The sequence below is a fragment of the Aythya fuligula genome, chromosome 7 (assembly GCF_009819795.1).
Source record: "Aythya fuligula isolate bAytFul2 chromosome 7, bAytFul2.pri, whole genome shotgun sequence".
Lineage (NCBI taxonomy): Eukaryota > Metazoa > Chordata > Aves > Anseriformes > Anatidae > Aythya > Aythya fuligula.
Genome location: NC_045565.1, coordinates 21,089,757 through 21,115,418, shown reverse-complemented (window position 1 = coordinate 21,115,418; position 25,662 = coordinate 21,089,757). Strand labels below are relative to the sequence as shown.

The 25,662-nt window shown below is 36.6% G+C and overlaps 2 protein-coding genes across 2 annotated transcripts in view; one reads left to right on the top strand and one right to left on the bottom strand.

The window, feature by feature from the left end:
* Positions 1-569: 569 nt before the first annotated feature.
* Positions 570-7,704, bottom strand: RBP4 (retinol binding protein 4). The gene is made up of 5 exons (XM_032191739.1): positions 7,573-7,704; positions 6,780-6,916; positions 6,514-6,620; positions 4,937-5,149; positions 570-624 (listed from the first exon to the last, which is right to left on the bottom strand). Exons 1-5 carry the CDS (start codon positions 7,699-7,701, stop codon positions 611-613), a joined length of 600 nt encoding a protein of 199 aa, XP_032047630.1. The 5' UTR covers positions 7,702-7,704; the 3' UTR covers positions 570-610.
* Positions 7,705-20,048: 12,344 nt separating this feature from the next.
* Positions 20,049-25,662, top strand: part of PDE6C (phosphodiesterase 6C) — a 29,537-nt gene continuing 23,923 nt past the window's right edge. Inside the window, exon 1 of the mRNA XM_032191599.1 lies at positions 20,049-20,528. Coding sequence (XP_032047490.1) covers positions 20,049-20,528 — 480 coding nt within the window. The remainder of the gene's footprint in view (positions 20,529-25,662) is intronic.

The window sequence follows — 25,662 nt, the reverse complement described above, 5'->3', positions numbered from 1 at the left end:
AATGTGGATGTAATGCCTGTTAATTTATAAATAAACAATAAATGTTTACTTGTTATGTTTAAATTATTTCTTTAAAAAGGATGCATTTTTGGTGTCTTCAGTAGTCATAAAATTAAGCAGTGATATATACAGTCATTGAAATTCCTTCCTCCTTTCTAAAATGCTATTGGAAAAGATTTCCAGTATTTCCTAGAAAAAAAAGATGACATCATACTTGAAAAGAAAGTAAGTTTTAGAAAGCAAATACATACATATATATTCCAATTAAAACACCATTAGTCAGAAATTGAAATCAATAACAACAAAAAAAAATTCTTAATTATTGGCATCTGTCAGCAATTTAAAATAGTGCATTATGATAATGGTTTATTAATAAAACCAATGCCTACATATGTACAGATGTGCATACAGACAATTTGCATCCCCTGTAATTTGAGTTTATTAAAATGTTTCATTGGTTTATTAACAAGATGAGCTATGCAGCTCAGATAAATATATTCAAAATCTAAATGAAGCCATCCAAAGGCTTTTCAAAAGAGCACCTGATCAACGTATTAACTTTACATCCATGGTGCTGTCACGTGGTTTACTTCCATATTTTTGGATCTTCTTAAGAGCAAAATCCTGTAACACACAAAAACCCAAATTTAGTTTTTCATCCACATTAGACAAAACTATAATATACACACTTTCACCAAACTTAAAATGAATACGTATTTAATTACTTTTAATATGTTTTTAAGTCCAGTAGTCTGTTGCTTGTAATGATGTGCCAATACTTAGCTCTGCACTTTATAAGCCCAAAGAATTTTCAACTCAAAACAAAACAGGAATTTATCCAATCTGTTAAACCTGTCCTGATCATTTTAATACTTTGACAAGCAAGGCATTGAATAGATCACAGGTAGAAGTGTTATTTATGTACTTAAACAAGCTTCAAAGTATTTTCAATTTTAAAATTATTACTTTAAGTACGTCTTTCAACAAAATTAGAATCTCCTGACCTCCAAAATTTCTAATGGCAATAGTAAATTAGTTGAATTTACTACTCTTTAGCTGAAAATACTGTTATTTAATTCAGAATTTTTGCTTCTAATAAATGCTAAACTGCAGATTTAGTTTTAAATTCTATTAATAACAAGCTCTAAAAGCTTGCTCTGAAAGTAGCCACACTGTGATATCCACTCCCACGTTGAAAAACTTAAAAGCAACTGTGTTATATACTCTGAGAGACTGTGTCAGTGTATACAGTACAGCCGGATGTATATTTGGAAGGGAGCTACCACCAGAAATGCAAGATCAGTTATAACAACAACAAATCCTATGTTTCTCTTTTGCCTAAAACAGCCAGTATACAAAGATTATAATATATAATATATAATATATAATATATAATATATAATATATATTATTATTTTTTCCATCAAGGCAAGGTTTGTACATCTATTAGTCTTTTGGGGTGCATTTAGTACAGTATAAATTAAAAAAGTTATGGATAGATCAACAGAAAAAATATTTAGCTTCAAGACATAGGCAGAGTATGCACAATCAGAAACAGATACAAGCCTATTCTTGCAGTGTCTATTAACTTCAATCAGAATTTTACCGCAATAACAGCTTAATACAGGCTTGTGCAGATAATTGAAGTTGGCTCTTTTTGCTAATACTTCTGCAGCTCTTAATAGCAGAATTAAAACTAAAGTAGCAAGGCTCATGCTTCATTTCATGAGGAATTAAGTGATTTTTGTGAGTTTCTAATATAAAGCTTTTAATAATCTTTTGTCAATGTAGCTTGCAGTCATTCTCTCATTTCCAAACATTTTTGATATTCAGGAACTCAGCTTAATGGTACCAGATAATTCAGAATCAACTAACAAAATGGTAATTACGGGTCTGTTCACAGTAATGGAAGAATGCAAATTGCTTGCTCTAAGTTTCATTTATAAATGCTGCAGACAACATTAGAGACCAGACTACCATTTTTCATTTGCAAACAGTATTGGACTCAAATGGTTTTATCAGACACAGCACTCAACACCTAACATCTGAATAATACAAATGAGGATAGGAGAAACAGAACAATACTCAGCAGATCTTGGTAGATTTGATATTTCTGTAAAAAAATGGAGGCAACAACATCAAGTTTTAAATTAAGGTCAGGAAAGTAAAAGAATATTTGGGGCTTAACTTTCAAGAAACATGCTGAGCTTTTATTTTTAAATTACCCTATTGGATCTATATTATGTGAAAAATACAAGCATTCTATTATATGAAAGTTCTAAGATATTTAAAAAGATATAACACAAATTATGAATAAATTAATAAACTCATTTTTTCTTTTTTTTTTTTTTTGAAGACTGACCTGAGCAAAGTCTATGCTTGCCCACACAAGCAGAGAGAATTGGATAGTAAAGAACTTGGAAACATAGGAATACTTTCTTGCAAGGATTGACAATGCATTTATTGCGTTGTGAGCCTCATGCATCCTAGAAATAATGGAAACACAGATTCTACAGAGCTGAATCAGACTAGTACTGAGACTAGGCCAATGTCCTGATTTTATAGTTGGACAGTAAAAAAAACTTTCTCTGGTTTGACAGAAATGCAAGGAACCACCATAACATACACCTCTCACAGTTAAGAACAACAGCTGTATATCTATACATGTACTTTATCTTAGATTTAATGCAGAAACCTCCATAACATCTCTAATCATCTCATTATTTTGTTTTCTCATCTTCAGAAATGTTAATTTTTGCCATACTTAATTTGAAGAGCAGTAAGTGTGGTATTCAAAACAAGAAAGTATCATCTATTTATATAATAATGTTGTTTATTTTCTATTCTACACTTCATGCAATTAAATACAACATTAACTTTCTGATTGCTGCAGCAAATGAAGCAGAATTTTAATTATGTTGTCTGCTGCATCATACAGATGTCTTTCCTATACAAACAGGTCAGAACTCAACAGGTTAAATTTTTTCCTGTGAAGCTTTATTACAAGTCAAAAGCCAATTTCATTTGCATCTGTGATTTCTCTTAAACCTGCTTTAAATACTGTTATGTTGCCTCCAAATTCTCATTCAATTTTTTATTTTATTTTTATTTTTATTTTTTATTGTTGTCAGGCACTTTTTCCAGGTCACCAATGAGTATACTGGCCACCACTCACCTTAGCACATCTTTCAGGCACCCTGTTATCAGGATACTTACTTTACAACATGGCTATATATTTACTCGCTGTTTATAGATCAGATGAACAGGTAATAAAGACACAAGACCTGACTACTCATCTGTTCTGACTTTCTTTATAGTACACCAAAGTTCCTTCAGTCAATCCCAGTTTATTCCAACATGTTGTTTAGAAAAGCCTTTTATCTTGATTTACAGATTTCAGTGATGAAGACCATGGAACAGCTCTTGATAAATAGTTCCAAAGGTTAACGAACTTTGGAGTTAAACAAATGGCTATTTATTTCTGCTCTGAATGTGTCCAGTTTAAAGTTCCATCCATTTTATTTTATTATTCCTATGTTTGCAAGTCCTTTACTATCCAATTCTCTCTGCTTGTGTGGGCAAGCATAGACTTTGCTCAGGTCAGTCTTCAACCTCTCCTGATGAGAAAACGATCAAGCTTTTTGAAATATTCACTGGGGGACACATTTTGCAAACTCAATCATTTTCGCTGCTTTTCTTTAAAATTTCTAATTCATCCTCAGTACCCTTCCCAGTTACACAAGACATATCGAGTGGACCTATGCCAAGCACAGTATTCTCATATGAATCTGTAAATTCATCTTTGACACCCCTGATTTATGCACTCAAGAATCATGCTAGCTCTTTTGGCCATAGCATTGAATAAGGAGTTCACATTCCACTGATTCACCAGTCAAGTATTCTGTAAATATCTTGTTTTCCAGAATGCAAAGAAAGGAGTGGGGGAAAACTGCTATTTTTTTTTTGCCCTAAATATTCTGATCTATCTTCTTCATAATTTACTATTTCCCACTCCATATATAATCTTTATCAGTAAATATACTATGTTTTCTTCCAGGTCACTGATTAATCTAGCATAAGTAGTCACTTGGCTTTTCCTAATATATTTTTGAACTTTCTGTGCTGCACTCTACTGGCATAATTTGCTGGATGGACTAAAAACAACTTGAGTCTTTCGCCCCTGTCCCCACCCCTTGAACACTTCTGTTGTGCTGGAAATGTGCACATTGCAAATGTAGCCCCACAGCTTCTCTGCAGTTTTTCAGACCCAAAAGTAGGACGCAAAGATAAGCCACAGAGGAGCTGAGAAGAAGCGAGCTAATCTGTATCACTCCTTGTGTTGCAAGTTCCACTTGATTATATAGCTCAAGATAGGGTCATACCTCTAGCATGAGGGATATGTCCCTTTTCCATAAACCTTTGTGAAATGGTTAGCATGAGGACCTGCGAGAAATGGACACCCTCTGCTGATACAAAGTCTGCATCTGTATCCATTCCAAAAATTCTGATTCCCCTTAAAAGCCTTTTGTGAATAATTTTCAAAGAATTTTTTGAAAACACATTCTATTTCTTTCACCAACACTTTTTAAGGAAGGCAAAGAATCATGTTTAAAGGGAGAGAGTTTCTCTTTACAGCAACAATGAAGTTTATCCTTACTATGTTTACTCACATTACATTGATTTGTTTTACAACTTCCTCTAATTATTATTTCAGCTGATGCGATACACCACATAAAAAGCTGTACACCTTAGCTCTCCTTCAGATAACAGAAATAAAAGTTGAAATTAACTTACTACAAGCTCCAGTTTTCACAAGACAATATTACAGCCACTAAGTATAAGACTTCATGTATTTGCTGTTTAATAAGCAACAGACTTCAAGTGCTTTTCTCAGTAAGTCCTGAAATAAAATTGTAAAGAAAAAAAATACTCTTACCATTATGAACGATAACTCTGTATTTTCTGTCCAAGCAGAGGTCTATCTGCCTTTGTCTGACAATCTTCTGTGCCTCTGGAGGCAATCCCTTGGGGTCCCGGGAGAACACAAACGAATAGCTATCAGCACAAGTGCCATCTTCATTTAGCTGGCGGCAGGAATAATGAAGAGCATATGTATCATAATCTGTGTCCACTACCCAGTGATCATCATCTGGAAGAAACCATAGCAAAGAAGCAAAGGAGTTACAGAGACACAAGTAAAATATAATAAACCAATAGAGATCTATAGATCTATAAAGATCAGGGTCATAACTCTATAGAGTTAATACAATGTTAATACAATAACTTTTTTTTTTTTTTTTTTTTAAATAAGCATATATATTAGGGGCAGTGAAGGAGAGAAGAAGAAAGGTTGGCACCACTGCTTCTCCTCTAACATGGGCATTGAAGAAGAGAAGCATGTGGAGTGCAAGTAAACATCTTTTAAATCTATGCCTGAAAATCATTACAAAATATGGCACCAAACACAAAAATAGAACTATGCATTAGAGGAGCTACAGTGAACACTAAGAAGATTTTCTTATTTTAACCAAACAAGGGGTACAGTCAGGAATAGTTAAAAAAAAAAAAAAAAAAAAAAAAAAAAAAGAGCTCCTGGTCATGCCAGTCATGCCAGATTACTCAAAAGTCATCACTATTTTCTCTTCAGGGGTGTTACTGAAACCATATTTGTAAGAAAAAAGATTAATGCAGTTGCCAGTTGAATTCAGTTATCTTCCCTGTTTCTCCTGTGGGTGGGGACCACAGTTTTTAGGAAGATAGAGCTCCAGATCAGCAAGTAATCTGCAGTATCCGTGAAAACTTGACTCATCAGCATGCTGTGAGGAGATTCAGCAACAATTCAGGAGAAATTGGCATCCAAAACATTCTTTATAACTGTGCTTTTGGAGAGAATGGAGTTTCAATCACTTCCAAATTCTACCTGCTTTTCTTGGAAACAATCCATGGAAATGTCTTGAGCTACAAGTGACTGAATGTCTACTTGGCTCAATAAAGTAATTTTGCATAGGGTCTGAGAAATGACAGGAGAGGAAAATATGAATATATATATATACTGGATCATATTTGTTTCTTAGAACAGATAAATCCCTACATTTGCAGATACTGGATTAAGCAAAAGGATTGTAGAAGAATTCTCTTCCCTGCTGGACCAAGTCTGATGTTAGACTTTTTGCAGAGAACAGAGCAATCCAGTAACTGAGTTCTGAATGAAAACAATACTTAAAATACTTTATTTCTTCCAAACAGTGACCTTAGATTATATTGCTGGGTAAGAAACAGAAGAAACACAAAGATATACAGAGGTCTGGTCTTCAGTTTTTTAAACAAAACCAGGCAGCTGTCCCATCCAGAAAGAAGTAATTACCCTGTTCATGTTAAGGCTTTGCTATATTATAGTTATTACATGTTTTAAGTGTTTTAGAAATTCAGCACTACTTCTTTCTTCCCAAGCATGGACATTCAACATAACTAGGCCCCTAATTAGCTCTGCATCTTCTATAGCTAAGTACTCACTTCCTTTCTGCAGAAAAGAGGCAACTCCCCAGTACTTCATCTTGAACTTGGCAGGATCATCAGTGTCAGTGAAAGAGCCAATCATATCAGCACAGACATCCCAGTTACTGCAATCAGAGAGAAAGAAAACATCACATTCAAACCTAACAGCACAGATTTGGTGAGACTGTGTGACTACCACAGGGATAGAAGGTAGGATTGAAGCACAAGCAAGCAAAGCAGAAACTTAGTGGAACGGAACAAAAGAAAGACTGCAAAAAACTTACTTGAAGAGTCTGACTCTGCCCTTTGCAGTGGCACTCATCTGTCCATTTTCATCTACAGTAAACTGGGCTACCACATTGTCCTGCAGGAACAGCCCCTCGGGATCTTTTTTTGCCATGGCATACCAGGTGCCGCTGTACTGCAAGGAAATGAGAAAGGCTGCAGTTAGCCCTAGAAGTATGGAGAACATTACAAACAGACGTTACAATTTAGGGTTGGGTGACAGAGGGAAGGACATGAAGATCTTTGACACCATGCCTTAAAGTTGTACCTGAAAAACAAATTTAAGTCTTCTAACATCTAGCATGTCCTAGTGCAGACAAAAGAAAGAATTTACTTTTTTTTTTTTTTTTTTTTTTTTGTGTGTGTGTGTGTGTGTGTGTGTATCTTTTTTTGTATTTACAGTTCTCCTGTACTGAGAACAGAGAATTTGGTGGGAGCAGAACAACTGGCACATGTTGACAAATCTACATATAAATATGATTTTCCTTTGTAATGTTGCCTGAAAACACCAGGCATTTTTCATAAAAACAATGGAGTCACTACACTCCTTTTCCATTTAGACCATATAGTTTGAGAGCAGCCTGCTTGACCTACATTTCTGCAATATTCCTGTATTGGTTGCATCAGGATCCATCACTGTGGAGTTGTGGGCAACATCACACACACCTGCTGTTTCTCAGTATTGCAATCCGTGACTTTGAGTAAAAATGTGACCGCACGATGCCAGATGTTGTAGCCTGGGAAGGGCAGCTAGGCAAGACATCACAGATCCAGAAGAGAAAAAAGTTTTACCCTGTTCTTGTCGAAGTTCTCCTTGACTTTGAAGCTGCTCACCCGGCAGTCCCGCTCTGCCATGCTGCTGCCCAGGAAGGTGAGTGCCAGCAGCAGCAGACAGGGCAGAGCTCTCCTGGTGTAGGCCATCCTATCCCTACAGCAACAGCAAGAGACAAAGAACAGCATCAGCAATGGGCTCCATCAGACACCTGGGGAAGGGAGGAGGGTTGTCCTGACAGGTCCCCAGGGCATTGTGCAGTTTTCCCTGATGCAGGCAAGGCGCCCAGTGCCCCCCAGCCCACCCCAGCAGGGTCCCTTACAGCCAGTGCCAGTCCCTGCAGCCTCTCAAGATCTGTGTGTTGGGGGCAGTGGCCAGGCCACCCAGACAGGGAATGCTTTATGTAGTCCTGGGGCTTTCGCAATCCCCTGAGGAACAAAGCCAGAGTTGGAGGGGGAGTAGGAAGGTGGATTGATGCATGCTGCAGTCTGGGGCCCCTTCACAATGGCCCCTTGCATAATACCCATGGGCTCAGGTGGTCTTTGACCTTTACCTGAAGCCAAGCGGGTGCTAGGATCGAATGCCTCTCTGGTTTTCTTAACCCAAAGGCAGAGCTCACACTGGGGGGAAGGGGTGTGCACGTGTGTGGATAGAACAACGGGAAGGAGAGGCACCCCACCTTTTCACAGCAGGGGACACAGCCGCCTCCACCTTCTCTGCCATTTTACCCTGCAGCCCAAAGTACTTCTTGCCCAATGTGCCAGTTACAAGGTGCAGGCTTGTTTCCTCCACCTCCTCCCCAAATTTCTTTCCTCTCATCCCCCAGTAAACAGTGGCAACCATCATACAAGTTTCTGCTACCATCTCTGAAAGCCTTTTCAGATCCACACTAATGGTTCCCTTCTGCATCCCAAAGGATGGCTCTGGTGCCAAAACTACCTCTCAGGAGAAGGATCTGAGGCCCTGCAAAACCTCAAAAAGGCAGAACACATTTATGTGGCCCTGCAAATACCTGAGAGCATGTACACACCACATCTGGTCCTTTTGGCATCAAATATAAATCAGAGCTTCCAGAATTTCTATTTTGTTTTTGACAAACTGTTTTCAGTTATATAAACCATTATTGTTTTAGCCTGTTCAGGCAAGTTTTGCTGCCTGTCAGTCAATATTTGTTCTATAGTTTCAACATCTTTAGGAAGCATTAGAGAAAACCTGTTAATTATTTTCTAGATATGTAATCTGAGTAGGGTAGGAATGATCGTTACCAAGAGAACTCATTCACCTACTTATTTCACCTTCCAGTTTTTGAAAGAATAAAGGCAGAAGCCTGTTAGGGGAAGGGTTTGTGTTCATTACTTTCAGAATTAAATAAAAATATAATTCAAATATGGAGATATTGATGAAGCATAAAAATATTTCAATAGTGGGTGTACAGAAATAAAAGTTTATTCAGCAGTTTCCAAGAAATGTTTCACCCTTCTGTTCCTTTTATATACTAAAAAAAATTAAACTTTTTACTGTTGCTGCCCTTTACAATCTTTTTCATATGTAATGCACACAGTGGCTGGGTTTATGCTATTCTTTTTTTTCTGCTTTGCATTGGAACCTTTTTGCATAGAGAGTACTATGTTTTTCTTCACACTCTCAAACATAAAATGCTCTGGGCTGTTAAAGTCTGTTCTGAAGCCTTTGATTCCCTGGATATCATCAGACACTTTATATTATATTTAATGTTAAACTGTTAAACTTTTTTTTTTTTTTTTTGAGTAAAGAAACTATTTAACACAGGTAACCAGAAAAATTCAATGGATATTAATTGTCTTAAAACGTTCAACAGTAGCCCTTCAAAAAGCCAGTATTTACATTTTTAAATGAGATTTCAGGTTTGCTAATTTCCACACAGACTGAGGAGCAACAGAAATCTATATCCTGCTAGCAAGCTTTAAAACCTTGCACCATCATCTAGCAATGGTGTTATATATACAGATTTTTACAAAAGTTTTAAAAAGCACACACTAGTATTAATATATGAATTCATCATATTTACAAGATCAAAATCAACATGGATTTTCTTCATTCAGTTTCACATGACTGAAAGATAATGGCTTTATTTATAAACTTTAAATTTCTTACTGTCTTTATTACCAAAGAAAACAATTCTCTCTTTATTCTCTGCCAGTTTGTAAAACACTGTTATTTCTCTTACTTTTGTCTTCTTCAAAAATCTGTATACAGATTTATAATCCCAGAGAGGTTCTTTCAGGATCAAACCTATACCTACAAAGTTTTGTCGATAACATAATTATCCATGAAAAATCTATGGCAGAGGTTTTCAAAGGTGTCTATGGTCATGCATCCAAATTAATCAAAATCTGATGAGATCTGGCAACCTCTGAAAATCTAGGTCACTAGTCCCATTATACTTGCAATGTTGTCCTCAGCAGCTTTACAGAAAGGAGACCAATCCAAGTTTCACCAAAATGAAAATTTGCTTTTGTTAATTTTTTATAAAATCAGTTCTAAATATATATTAGAGCCATTTCAGTCTCTTAAATTAATCTGAGGTCATCAACAATAATAAATCAAAATAATTGTATTTTGTATCAGCCATGGCACAGCATTTCTTTAACTGTGTGCCTCCGATGACCTCAGCAATGTTTGGCAGCTCATCTGGTGGAGGTGCCTGGCAAAGACTTAGCAATTATAACTTATCATTCATTCAGTTCCTCAGGCCTGGGATCTCTACAAACTCCAGGAAATGCCAGAGAAAACCCTTTTTCTGAACTGCTGTCATCGTGGATTTGTGGCAGTGCAGTCACACCAGTATTTCTAAGTCAGATCTCAACAACTGCAGAAGAGGACCTGGACAAGTCAGTAGGATTTGAGGTCATATTGGAAAAGTCTGGCTCTCTGCCTCATCTGGTTTGCCTGTATTTCCAACTCTGCCTAGCTGAGACACGGCTAACATTGATGAAGTCCTTTCACAAATGCTGGTAAAGCGCTCCTTTGGTTCAATGAGACAAACTTTTTAGGCAAAAAGGCTCCTCTGCTAAGCCAGTTATATCAGGATTGGTATTGTAGTGGAGGAAGGAGGGGAGGCTGCTGGCAGGCTAGCATTGTTATGGCAATTCAAGGGTGAATTTTTTCTCAGTCCTAACAGATGCAGCTATGCCAGCTAAACTCATATGTAAACTGATAAACAGTGCCTCAGTTAATCATTTGGATTGACTTGGGCTATGGGCTCTGTTGAGAAATGGTGCCAGCAAGTGATCCTCATCTAGATCTTTGGAACCAGGATATAGCCTTTGCAGGTTTCTACTTCTCAGGCAAACAGAGAGGAACAGAATTTGGGCAAGGATTTCAACTGAATCTGAGACCAACATGCAGAGATCAAGTAAATGGCATCAAATGATTGATGGATTCTGGGAAAGCTTAGACAATTAAATTTAAAAGATTAATTGAAATATCAATAACATAAACATGGAAATAGCTTCTAATGTAAGACATAAATTAACAAAACTTGTGCTGAGTTGCCAACTTGATAAATTTCATATATGACTTTCCATTCCAACATTTGAAACTGGCAGCATATTTTGAATATTACAGAAAGTTTTTAAAAGTGGGTATGTATTTCTTAAAACTATTTAATTGAGGATGAAAGAAGCCTTCTACCTTTGCCATAAAGGGTTAGCTTCTGGCAGTGATTTTGCATTTAGATTATTTTTTACATTAATAGCTCGTAAAATTCTGTAATATTTTCCATTAGGAATAATGACAGGAAATATGCAGAAAAGGTGAGATTTTCAGAGCAAATGGCAGAAAAAAGCTTTCATTGTAGGACCTATTTTAGTTTCACTTATAATTGCATAATAAAAAAGGAGTGAGAGTCAAATTACCATTTAAAATTTTTTTAATGCTGAAACATTGAAGCTTTAAATATTAAAATAACTAGATTTTTATTTATGGTCACAAGAGTAAGTCTATCTCTTAGGAGAAAGCTGACTCAAAGAACTGGTAAGAGGAAACAGAGCATCCATTTCCAGCCAGACTGCACACCAACTGAGAGGCTTCGTGCTGTGTTTGCATGGTTATTTATTTATGGAGTGCCATGCACAAACACGGGTATCCATTAAACTCTCAGAGGCAGATTTTGCAGGGGAACGACTGAGTGCTGTGTGCACAGAGCGGTGGATACGAGCGGAGCCCCAGCCTTGTGGAACCAGGCTCTTACAAACAAAGGACAACAACTGGTGTGAGCTGAGCCAAGGAGCTCCGCGTACTTTGCAAGGGACAGCTATGTACACTGTCACCATCACAACTGTTCCCCTTGGTGGCAGTCTGAGTACAGAGGTCAAGGACAGCATTAAACTGAAAATACAGGTCTTTGCACCATGCCAGCCTGTGCGCTGCATGTTTTTGTAATTTAATGACGTGATACTCTGCTTGAAGGAGTATATTTACACTGGACTCTTTATAAAAAAAATAATAATTTAAAGTGGTGACTTTATTCTCTTCACCAAACATTGGTAGGGATTGTGATTCTGAAGTGTTTTTCTAGATGTCCTACTAAAATGAAAATAAACTTGAAAGAAAGATGTAGAGATGTCTCTGCCAACAGGCTGGCCAAGCTAGTGCGAAGAGTTTTAACCCATGAGTGACAGGGCAGGGGATGACACCCAACAATCGAGTGAGCCTTGAAATCAAATAGAAAAGTCAAAATTCAAGTGTATGCACATAAATAAAAGGATACCTACAGGACATTGTCATGGGGGGAGCTCTCAGACCTCCTCTGGGAAATCAGCATGACCAGGCACCTCTCTTACACACCTGTACACTAACACATACGGCATGGGGAACAAGCAGGAGGAGCTGGAGATGTCATGAGGTAGCTGACACAGCTGGAGTGCTGTATACAGGCTCTGAAGGAACGACAGGCCAGGGTGGCAAAGAAGGTGAATCACCCTTTATGTGAGAAATAAGTGGGGCTGGATAGGGCTCTGCCTTGGGATGGATGATGATCCAGGTAGGATTAGGGAGCACATTGACTATAACCTTCTGACATAGATGATTGAGGAAGCAATGGGGGGAAACACTCTGCTAAACCTGATTCTTAAAAACAAGAAAGAAATGGTTGGAGATGTGAAGGTCAAGGGCAGCCTTGGCTGCAGTGAAATGAGATGGTGGGGTTCAGGTTCCTGAGAAGAGGGAACAAGATGGATAACAACCCTAGGTATCAGGAGGATGGATTTTGGCCTATTCAGGACCAAAGTTCAGGGCCAACTTTGAAGACCACAGAACTGTGCGGAATGGCTGGTACACCAGAGGGTTGTGCTGCCATTCAGAGGGACCTCCACAGGCTGGAGGAATGGGCCAGCAGAAATCTCATGAAGTTCAGCAAAAGAAAATGTGAAGTCCTACACCTGGGGAGGAAAAACCCCATGCACCAGAATGGACTGGGGTCTGACCATCTAGAAAGCAGCTCTGCAGAAGACTAAGTGGTCCTGGTAGACAAGAAGTTGAATATGAACCAGTAACACGCCTTTGTAGCAAACACCAACAGCCTCCTGGGTTGCATTCGGAAGAGTGTTGGCTCTTTAGTCAGCACTGGTGAGAGACATCACATAGAATTTTTGTCCCATAAGTCCATAAAGTCTGGGTAGGCCTTTTATTACAAAATGATGAAAGAGGGGGGAAGATGCAGATGCCTGTGCAGATAGGCAAGACTGCTTCTGAATTGGCTGAAGGGTGCTCTTTCCTACTGCCCATTTAGCATACTACTTCTGCAGCACGCCAAGTTCATACCACCCAGAATCAAGGAAGCAAGTTCAAAACTCACTTTTGTATGTTCATTTCATTAGCAAGCTTCGGAGAGCCCACAAAAGCAAATTACAAAACAAAACTAAAACAGTAACAACAAACCCCACAACTTACAAAAGTCAGTATCTCTACTTGTTTAGTCTATGTCCAGACACAGATCCATGAATACACTGACTTATGATAAAAAGCTATCTTCTTCTTTTCTCTAATAAGTTTCGATTGAGATGAATTTAAAGCAGGTCTAATTATGCTCAAATTGGAATTATAAAATCATAGAAATTCTCCGTGAAATAAACCTTTACAGCTAATGGCACCACTCTATCTGAGACTAATGAACCCTCCTAGACAACACTGTGCTGCAGGGACAATGTAAATCCAAGCTTTGTTCATGTGTCTTTAAAGAGCTTAGGGGAGAACCCAGATTTGAAGAGATGGATATTAATCCCCAGTGTACTGGCCAGCTTTCAGGTTGGGGAACTACAAGCCAGCAGCTGTATTTTTCTTGTCATTTCAATTACTCTTAACTTTCTGCTCCAAATATTTTATAAAGTAAATGCATGCCTGGTGTAAACAGCAGGTACATTTAACTCTGGAAGCAGGTGCCTTTCAATGATGATTAGCTGGGATGTTTAATAGTTTTTGGCATATGGTTGCAGCCTTGTATGTTTGTGAAAGCATTTTGGAGCACTTAGAGTGACAGGCAAAATTGTTTTGCTCAGAGGGAAAAGAAAACAAAAAATACCTGGCTGCTATATGTAATCATACAATAAACAGTGTAACACACCAAAAGCTTCCGTATTAGTTACATCTGCTTTTGGGCGGGTTTACTGTCATTAAGCTACACGTGGCTTGTCCTTGACACAGACCAGAGCGATGGCATACAGTGGGTAAACCCTGTATCCAGAGCTGCTTTCTGACAGGTGGAAAAGCAGCTGCTCAGAGAATGGAGCTGGTGATTGGCATGCAAAGTGTGGGAAACCTCTCAAAGTCAGCTCTTTCATCTCTATTAACCACTTCAAAGCCTCTACTTTACAGTATTTTTCAGTAAACTAATCTAAATTAAACCAAGCTCTGCACCTTACAAATATTACTCACAGCATGTAATTGTGGCATAGCACCTACAGTGTAATTATTAGGATCTGACTCCTTTTCAGGGGATGTCCGCACAAAACTTTAGGATGGCATTTACTGTAACAAACAATTCAAGTTGAAACATGAAACAGTAACCAACAGCAACTCACAGTCATCAGTAAATGCCAAGGAAAAAAAAAAAAAAAGAGAGAGAGAGAAAGAAAGAAAGAAAGAAAGAAAAAATCAAAGATCAGCTTCTTCTGATTATCCTTGTTGTTTTTCCTGCCTTACAAATAATTTCTATAAAGTAACGCTCTGTGTAAACAGGAAGGCATTCAGGGGGAGATATTGTCCAGAGTAGTGCCCAAGGAAAGGAAGAGTGCCAAAGAGCAATTTAGAAGAGACTTTATGCCTTTGGAAAACATTTTCTTGGCAATAGATAGAAATACGTTATCAATAATTACCTTTTTAATACATTGTCATAGCTCTGTTTTATTGGAAGGTTTCTTCACAGTGGAAGCTTTGCAATTATTTCTCTACTAGCTACCTACTTTTGACATTACTTTGAGCAGATCGGTAAGAAATAAAAGTGAGATTTTGTTATTTTAAATCTAAAATAATAGAATCATAGAATAGCTCAGGTTGGAAGGGACCTTAAAGATCACCTGGTTCCAACCCCACTGCCATAGCCAGGGATGCCACACACTAGATCAGGTTGCCCAGGGCCCCATCCAACCCGGCCTTGTACACCTCCAGGGATGGGGCATCTACAGCCCCTTGGGGCAACCTGCCCAGCCCTCCACCACTGTCGTGGTGAAGAATCTCCTCCGAACACTGAATCTAAATCTCCCCTCACCCAGTTTAAAACTTGTCCTATCACATGTAAATTGTACTATACTATCTCATAGCTCATAATTGTACTATATTATCTCATATTATCTATGTTAGTTGTAATATATTATCTCAACTTCTAGATTGAGATTTTTTACATGTTTAAATGCTTTTTAGATTAGAGAAACCAACATAAAATGTACTTGCTAAGAGAGGAAAGGAAAGCATTAGATTTAAATAGGCAAAATGAATGCAAATTCTCTGCAAAATATGACTCCTTTTTGATATGGTCTAAGAACTTATGGCAAGTTGTCAGCTGAGCCTTATAAAATCAGAATTGTTTGTTATTGCAAAACTCTCAGACACCCCACAGAACATTAAAAAAATATGTATTGACAATAAAAAAGAAAAACAGAAAAACTCTGTGAACATTTCTGTATGCACAAAAGTTTCCTAAGCCTTCTCCACATACATGCTAATCATCTGCTGCAATATTCCTGTAACATGCATATAAATATTAACCCCATTTTACTGGTGGGAAACAGTAATAAAAAATGGTGAGGTAAACTAAGATCATCAAGAAATAAAGAGGGGATGAGATGAAGATTAAAAAGCTTCTGTCCTTTGCACAGTCCGTATACTAAAATTCATGCCAAGCTACCAAGAAATCCATCATGGTCAAAGCTGTGGTGCATCTGGCAGCCCAGGTTCACTCCTCTATGCTAGACTGACTGCTTACTTTATGAACCCTTCCCTAGAGGTTAAAATCTCTACTTGTTTCATGAAACCCCAAAGATAATCTTTGGAAGTTTTAAGGGATCATGAAAACTTGCAGTCATATGGAAAAAGCAGCTAACTTACTGTTTTCAGCATTTGCATTTTTAAGATTACTTTTTCAAGTAGAAAATTGTTTTAAAAGAAACACAAAAGTTGACGTTGAAAAGCAAAGTTGAAGCATCCGCAAAAATACCAGATCAGTGATACCAAAACATATCAGTGCCAGAGAACTGGCTGCATCAGTGGCACACAGTACTGATTGTAAATATCTATAGAAGCCATTCTCACAGCCTAGCCATTTAGAAAAAAATAATGTATTTCTGAACAATTATTTCTTCTATATCCAGACATTGGCCACAAAATCATCCACGCATAAAGCCATGCAATTGAAATAAACACATTTGATCTATATTTCTTCTGAAAATCATAACTGAATAAACCACAATAATTGCTGTCGAGACAGACAGATACACTGAGACACAAACACTGAGCTGAACTGGGAAACCTTATAAATACCTTTGACATTTTCGTGCTGCTGGATTCTATTTAAATAACCACGTCTGTCAGTTATCCTTCTTAGGAATTTCCATGTATCACAAGGGCTCAGCAATGGTCTACTACTAAGAACTATTCTATAAATAGTTTTGATTTCTGTGGTGACTATGAACATGAAAGGAAAATGGCATCACAATGTACATCACAGAGTAAAAATATTTCCAATATTCTCTGAAATGAAAACAATTTGAAAAATATAGCACCATGTTCATCCTGTTTTTAAATCAAACCATCTTAGCATGAAAAAGGAACAAAGCCAAAAATATATTAGTTTTGCCTTCAAAAATTCAATGAAAATGATTGCGCAAGGTTAGCTTCCAGTGGTAAACCTCCAGGTGTATAATGGATCCTAAATTAAAACCTATTTCCTTAAAAGGTGATCTTATTGACAATTACTAGGACGGATGATAGCAAAACCAAATTCAGAAGACCTTCGTTCTGGAAACATGAAATAATTTTTGGTATATTTTATGATAAACTTAAATATAAATATGAATCTGCATTACTAAATATAAATGTGCAGAAAATGAGAATAGAATTGGAATAGAAATATATGCCTTATTCTAGCATATTAGAATGACAGATCATATTAGAAGGACAGATCTCCGAACTAATCTAATTTCCAAAATTCATTAAAGTACTAACATTAGTAAAACAAAACAAACAAAAATCACCAATATAGATACAGTATATTTTCCTAACTCTAAAATTAGGACTTACACAAAAGTTATAAAACCAAACTTTTTTAACTTTTATTGAATGATTTCAACTTCTTGGTTTGCCTTAGCATTCAGTTAATAAATATATACATAGAGTTTATTATGAAACATAACATGACTAGTATAGCAATTATTGAAAAAAGCCAACTTAAACATCTTTCAGATATAAACCTCATAAAGAACTTCTATTGATTTATGATTCTTCTTTCACAAGCACTTAACATCAAGAGTGCAATTCTAAGAGTGAATCTTAAATAAGAGAAAAAAATTTTTTTTGATTATTTAAGAATGATTATAGGACAACTCAGACAAATCTGAAATTACTAAATAGCATAATTTATCATTTGTAAAAAAACACTGGTCATAATGAAGATGTGGTGGAACCATGATAAGCAGTTTATGTGTCCTTTCATATGGAAGAAAATGGGCATACATGAAAATAAAATTGCTAGGTACCTTACAAAAACTTACAAAATCATTGACTTTTACAAAACCAGAAAAAAACACAATACTAATACTTTTAAAACTAGATGAAAATATTTGTGTACATGCCATTTCATAACACAAAGAAATAGGATTTAAGTCATGGTTAATTCAAGAATCTGCTAGTCAATAAAAAAGATCATGAACAAATCAGTGTGGTTTGAAGCAGAATGACAATATCATGCTGAACCTGTTCTTTTGGGAATCTAACTGAAACAGTACATAAAACACATTTTTAATCAAACATATATAATTACGCAACTCTACAACTCTAAGTTTCCAGGAAAGTTTCCAGAGTACTGTGAATGTACCTCAGCTGACACTGTCTCTGGTTCAGATCATAGTCCAAGCCATTGTGTGTTATTAACATGGTCAAACTAAAGATGAATTATGAGGGAGTTTCTAATGAAGACCCATGTTATTGTGCAATATTTGGGAAATGTCATTATATGTACAAAAATGGTAACAATAGAGGTCAGGAGGAATCCTTGACTTTATAATTTTATTTTATTTTATTTTATTTTATTTTATTTTATTTTATTTTATTTTATTTTATTTTATTTTATTTTATTTTATTTTATTTTATTTTATTTTTTTTTTTTTTTTTTGTGGCAGAAAGTGTCCTTGCAAAAATCTATGAAACGGAATTTTTACTGCTAAAAATTTGTTTTTGAAAATCTAACAATGTTCATTCATCACTACCTATAATATGTTATTTCTTAAATTCTGTATTTATAGCTAAATATTAAGCCCATATTCATTGATATTCATTGATACTTTTATTAAAGGGTAAAAGATAACAGGCTTTTAAAAGTTCCATTAAATGCTCATGCCTTATGATTCTCAAGAACATTACATGTTCTTAGCCTCAGCAAGAAGAAGGAAAACTAGATGTTACCAGAACTGAAATATGTTACTACAAACTGACTTTCTCTCCTGTACCCATGGAACTCCTGAGGGCTATTTCCCTTCTTTTAAATAAACTTATTAGAATCATAGAATGGTTTGGGTTGGAAGGAACCTTAACCTAGTTCCAATCCCCTGCCATGGGCAGGGACACCGTCCACTAGATCAGGCTGCTCAAAGTCCCATCCAACTTGGCCATGAACACTTAAACAGTTCAATACTTATTAGTGAAAAATGGAGCAGACCTAAAGCTGCCTTCATCTTCTTTGCACTCCCCCTTTACAGAAAATTCATGTGAGTCATCATGAACTCCCAAATGTAAGAAACTTTAAACGTGTTATAAAGCTATGACCAGCCTCAACGTTCCCTCTTTGCATGGAATTTGTCAGTTACTGCAATTTTTATGCTATTTAATGGAGCAGAGATCTCCCACTTTTTCCTCAAAAAGGCACATGAAGAAACTGCATTACTTGCAGGACCCTGTCTGATCATTTATACTTTATTTATACTAAGAGTTTGACTGGCTTTTGAACTTAATTTTGTATTCAAGCCATTTTTAAATTTTACTCATTCATTTAGATTATATCTATTCTTGAAAAAAAGTTACATATAAGTCATATCTGTCTGTGCTGAGTCAAATTCTGGTCCTTTACTAGATCAAGCTCAAACTGTTTTAAGGTCTTTAGGATTTTACCTGTTTTATGCACGTATAGCTTGTTAATTATTTACTTTTAGTAATATAATTTCAATCATCTCCTGACTTACTGAAGGAAAACTGATTTTTGCAATTAAAAAAAACACTGTAACATTGTTTTCCTCCCTTTAAGCACTTTACACAAATACACGTGTACATGTCAGCCCACGTGTATTATGTGGACTAAATATCTAAGTGGAATTCCTCATATTAAGTTGCAATGGAAAATTGTGTGTATAGTACAATATATATAATATGAATGAAGGACAGATCTTTTATGTATACATATCTGCACCTCAGTCAATTTTAAAAGGTCTGAGAACTCATTGGTTTGTTTCAAATACTAAAACGACTCCCTTAGGATTTATGAGCTAAGAATGCTTAGGGGTTTAGTGTCCTGACATCTCTTTAATTAGCAGTCTCCAAGATCTCACACTAAGAAGATGCTAAGCCAGTGCCTTCTGTCATATCTCAAGAGTTTCAGAAGGCTTGGAAGCCACAGAGGAATCAGAATGTACTATGCCTGATAGCTATACAGTATGTACAACGTACCATTTTCTTACTAGTACCTAACTTCTTGCTACTGCTCCTGCTTTGATGGTGATGAAGTTCTGAAAGAAATCCTAAGAACAATCCAGCCAAAATGGGTGAGGTAAATAAAGATGCTGTTGAAAAATATTTGGAGAACAATCCCCAGTTTGCCAAGGAATATTTCGACAGAAAAATGAGGGCAGAAGTGCTGGGAAGTATCTTTAAAGTGAGCCCTGGAGATGTGAAGGAAGGAGTCAGCTTCAAAGACATGTCCCGCTTGGAGGAGTGTAACATACTTTTTGAGCTGCTAACAGAAATCCAGGATGAAGCAGGCACTATGGAAAAGATAGTGCACAAAGCCCTGCAAAGGTTGGCACAGCTGCTGGCAGCTGATCGGTGTAGCATGTTTATTTGTCGTTCCCGAAATGGTATTCCAGAGGTAGCTACCAGGCTTCTCAATGTCACTCCAACTTCCACCTTTGAGGAGAATTTGGTGCATCCAGACAATGAGACTGTTTTTCCTTTGGACATCGGGATAGCGGGATGGGTTGCTCATACCAAGAAGTTTTTTAATATACCTGATGTGAAAAAGGTAAGTGAGTGACTTCTCTTGGGGAATGGGACTGTACATACACTTAGCTTCCTTCCTGCACAGGGCTTGTGATTTGGAGTCACTCTTCAAAAACATCTCAGAGACAGAAATCCAGACCAAAACCATCAGAAAGCCAACAGAAGAATATGTTTAAAATCCAGTAGAATTGCATCATGTAGCCTAGTGAGATAGTTCCATTATCCTTGCATAATAACTGAAATATAATTTGCTGTAATAAGGAAGGAGAACATTAGATTAATAGAGACCAACAAATACTTGTGTTTCTATTGAACCAGGCAGGCTCCTACTCTGTTTTCCAGTACAGGCTTGCAAGTACTATCCCTTGTCAAATTCCATTGAGTGTATAACAGCACAGAATAAGTAATTTGCAGTTTTCATAATGAAAGTGCTTCCTTCTAAGGGGAGTGAATGAACCCAAATGAAGATGATGTCAACATGTATGTCCAGCTTAACATCTATCTTTGAATTTAAAGTAGCTTCAAATTTAGTGTATGTCCAGATCCAGAGATTTATTCAGAACCATCTACAGAAGAAGATTAATGAGTCAGAGCTGCTCTGGCATTTTCAAAGTTCTTGTTGAATTTGCACAGAATCACCTTCTTTGAAATGTTGATACGGGTCATTACAAATATTACATTAAAATTATGTGAGTGACCTAACACAAATTAAACATGCATGCATAAGAACTGCTTAAGAACCTGCTTTGAAATACAGAGGGAAATAAAAAGGTGCTTTGATTGTTGTATTTAAAAAAAAAGAAAACAAAACAGCTAACCTTCAACTCTTAATCTTACATGGAGAAGCTCAGCAAAATCAAATGGTGCTAAGATAATTATACCAGATGATATCTGTCTTCTCAATATTTCCTAAACTGTCAATTTAAAATTCTAGGGCATTTTAGAGATAGAAACCACCTCAGTGTCCTAAGCTCAATGTAAGCAATAATGTCTTTATACAGTATAATTATTTAGGTTTTCCTGGAGGTAAACAAAAAGTAATGTTTTTTATCATGTTAAAAGTTGGCAGACAAATAAATAAAGGACTGTTTTTAAAGCTTAACACCAAGCAAAAATGTAAACCTATGGGAACAGAACATTCCAGTATATAGTAAACTACCTCTGATGTAAGTAGGAATCATGGAAACCAACAGAAAAATGACTGATACGAGGAAACAAATCACTTGTTTTTTAACTGATCACTGAGACACCTTCTTCAGTGGCTGCTGTTCTGACAAGAAGCATATGACTTACTGCCTCTTACCACCACATGGGAAGATTGGAGGATAATCCTTCTAAATTCATAAGGCTGATTACATGAGAAAGATCAGGAGGATCAAGCAAGATGTGCCTTCTATCAGACACTGTACTGCTCCTTAATATCATTACGTGAGAGGTGCCTAGAGCAGGGCTGCCCAAATATTTCTGTTCTTGAAGCAGGACTTGTTCAAAATTTTGTGATAAATGTAATTTGAATACCTTTAAGTGTACCTCTCTGTCTACCCAGTACTGCTAGGTATATGTTTTACATGCATAAATTAATGTCTGCTGAATATCTATTCAGCTATTATTCAGTCACTTTAAGATCATTTTTACTTTGGCATTCATTTATTTATTTAGGATTACTGAGGTCCATGCCACTAGGTCACACTTAAAAACACAGTTAAATCATGGGGCCGTCCATCCACATTTGATAACTAGATGTCATCAAAACTCCCGGAGACTTCACTGGGACCAAGGTTTGTTATTTGAAAATAACCAAAAAGGTCCCAAAATTGACAGCATTTCCACTCTACTTGTAAAACTAAAACATAAAAACAAATAAAATTCAGTGTCCAAATCCATACTTTCCACATAGGCAAAGCTCCCACTACTGTCACCAGAATTTTATCTCTATAAGGAATCCAGAAGTGCAATTTTAGTCAGTAATATTTAAGGAATATAACCAGTCCATGACAGAAAAAAACAGCCAGCCACTGAGGCCTTTATCACACTTTCTTGGAAAAGATCATTATTTGTAAAATCAGTTTGTTTGCAGTTCAGTCAAACTAGATTGTCTGCTACCCAAATTCTGACAAGCAGATTTAAGTCAGAGAGGATTTTTGCCCCTAATGTCTTGTCAGAATACAAAATGCACAATGAATAATTCCAGATGCCTGCAGTGCTTTAAGGATGTCATGTCTAACCACTTTCTATTGTTGACAGAATCCATATCCAGACAGCATTGCATTTTAAAGTCTTAAATATATGACAACACTGACAAACCCACAGCGAGACATCGTCATGCTTCAATCACCACCCCTGTATAACAAGAGGGAATGTAACAAAAGGTCACAACAGCAATCAATCTTTGAAAAAAAATGTAAGACCCCACTTCTAGTGCCTGGGAGCCAGTTCTTTAGGGATTATCTCCATCAACCTGGAAAAGTACCAATAAACGTGAGGAAGCTCCTCATCCTGACTAATGCTTCAGAAAAGAAAAGCAGAGGAAAAGATACAGACCTTCCATAATTAACTTAGTAGCAAGAACAGTCTCTCCCCACGAGATTACAGACCTGTTGACTGCAAGAGCTAATAGTGTTTAATCCAGGATTTAACAGCAGTGAGATATAGGAGGCCAGGAAAGACCACTGCCCTGATGGTTGGCCTCACATTGTTCCCAGGGCCTAGCAGAGTATGCTAATTCCCCAGTAAATTGAAAGACTGCGTAAGATTTGGTATGTCTGCTATTACCCTTTAATTATTAACTGATACCATTGAAAAAATGATAAAGAAGAGTTTACCTTACATCATGTCCTAAGGTATTACTTCCAAATAGAACTAAGAACTAGTTAGACGAGGAACATGACTTCCAAGGAATTAAAATCTCACAGTCTCAGCTTGTAAGAGCCAACAATGAAGACAATAATATATTTGCTTTAATCCACCATGCATTTAAACTATTGCATTACTGCTTCTAATTCAGATATATGTGAAGACGAAGATGTTCCTAAAGATTGAAATCTCAAGAAATAATTTTCCTTATTATAGTTGAGAAAAAAAATATATAAAGTGGTGGGAAAAAAAAATAAAAAATATTAGAAGGCTTTAGGATTAATTCCACGAAGGGACCTAAACGTGGAGAGATTCTGCTATTTCCAACTCGAATTAAGCAGCCAGAGCAATGATTATTGTGGCACCTAGTGTAACTGCTGGAGATCTGTGATACAAACAATCTTAAAAACTTCTTCAAGTTGTGAGCACTTGTATCATCCCTTTGTAAATTGATCCAGCCTCAGTTTGCATGAGCCTTTTTCTGGGAGCTCTACTTCTCTATAATTAAAAGGTGGGAGAGACTTTCATGCCAGGCCTGTCAGAACTAACACGAGTTTCAGGTTCATGGGAACACACGAATCCCTAGACTTCAGGCTGTCTGAGCCTGGAACCAAAACAAAGAGACACTCCATCCTTTCTCTTATTTTTACAGTTTGGTGTAGATTCAAGTTAAAGACAATTTGAAAAAGGAAGAGAAGCAAAAGGAAGTGTGGTATTGCCGCTCAGTGCTTTGAACTCCCACGTGCCAGTGAGTAGGCTTGGACCTGGAGCTGCTGTCCAGCGCCTGGGTGTAAGCAGGCATTCTGGTAACACACAGCAGTGGCCTTGGGATCAGGCAATGATCTTAGACTCCATCCTATGACAAGAAGAGGTTGATGGAATCAGGCACATCGATGTTGAAAATATAAAGCACTGGAAAAGCACAGGTGAATGACACAACTGGTTGACCTGAACATGGCAGAGGGAAAGGATTATGGAGGAAGAAGGCAGAAGAATGGGAATTACTTTGTGGTGGAGCTGGCAGCATGACAGTCTCTTGCTAATGAGATTCTCGGTTCTTAACTCATCTTCTGCTAGGCCCCTAGCAACGCGATCTTGGAGAAGAACCCCAAGTATTCAACATATTGATGTTAAATAATGCTCCAAAGGCCAGAGGACAATTGTGAAATTAACTTTAGATGGAAATTCTTCAGAAAAAAAATTAAAAACTCATAAGATTAGAACGAATGAGAGCAAAGATACACAATGCTACAGAAGAACTACCTTCCTAAATGTTTCAAAAGTAGTGAGAATTGAATGAAACAATCCCAAGAAAAAGTAAGCAAAGGGAAAAAATTAAGAGGTAGCTTTTTACCTAGAAAGACTCTGCATTGTACATGTAAATATCTGTTCCTCCATTTTATATTGTCATCTTGATAACAAACTGATTGTTATTATAAGAGAGAAATGGGTTTCCATTTTTTCCAGTTAATATTTGCTATATTGAGTATAAACATATGACAAAAATTCAGTCAACTTTCAAGAAAATATTTTAACATATGAAGAAGTTTATATTAATCATGCCCTCCAGGAAACAAGCAAACAAACCAACCACAGATAGCTTTTATTCTTATTTTGAATTAACTTGTGTTAAAAGAGGAAAGCTCTCAAAATGGAAGGAAGAACAAATATTAAAAATTACAAATGAAAAGTTCCCTTTCAGCCTTATTTTCTTCCTATATGTGAAAAAATGACTTCTAGCAACATAATACAGATTCATTTTGAAAAAGTTGCAAAATATCCACTAACCATGGCCAGAAAGCAGAAAATCATTGAAAAGTGACATGACTGAAGTTTAACCCCCAAATGCTCTCAAATATATATTAATTTCTATTTACTTTCATTTTCAAAACTCTAATGATCTTGAAGGTATCAAAGTCAATTTGTTCTGTTATGCTAGTAAGCTACATGTAAAAATGCATCTGTCTTACTTCCCTGACAAAACTTGATTTTTTGAATGTTTTCTAACAAATGGCCAAATCATTCAACTAATTGGTTTTGAATCAGAACTTTATTTTCATAGCTGATGCTAAATGGTTTTAATATTCCATTCAGATTCAATTGTATCATTACAAAACAGAAACATTTGTGAGTTGAGAATAGGATAAGGAGAAATAATATAGCACTACAACTCAGCAGTAAAAATTTTGTTTGAAAAATCTGAGCCAATGCAAGACAATCAGTAGAAGAATAAATATCAGGAAGAGGAAAAAATACCGCAGACTACAAGACAATAAAAAAGAAACATGTAAAGATTGTGCAAA

Coding starts and splice junctions, on each gene's coding strand:
- RBP4 (XM_032191739.1), bottom strand. CDS start 7,701: ATGGCCTACACCAGGAGAGCTCTGCCCTGTCTGCTGCTGCTGGCACTC. Junction 6,917..7,572: donor AGAACTTCGACAAGAACAGG/GTAAAACTTTTT, acceptor ATTTCCTTGCAG/TACAGCGGCACCTGGTATGC. Junction 5,150..6,513: donor CTCTTTTCTGCAGAAAGGAA/GTGAGTACTTAG, acceptor GGTTTCTTCCAG/ATGATGATCACTGGGTAGTG.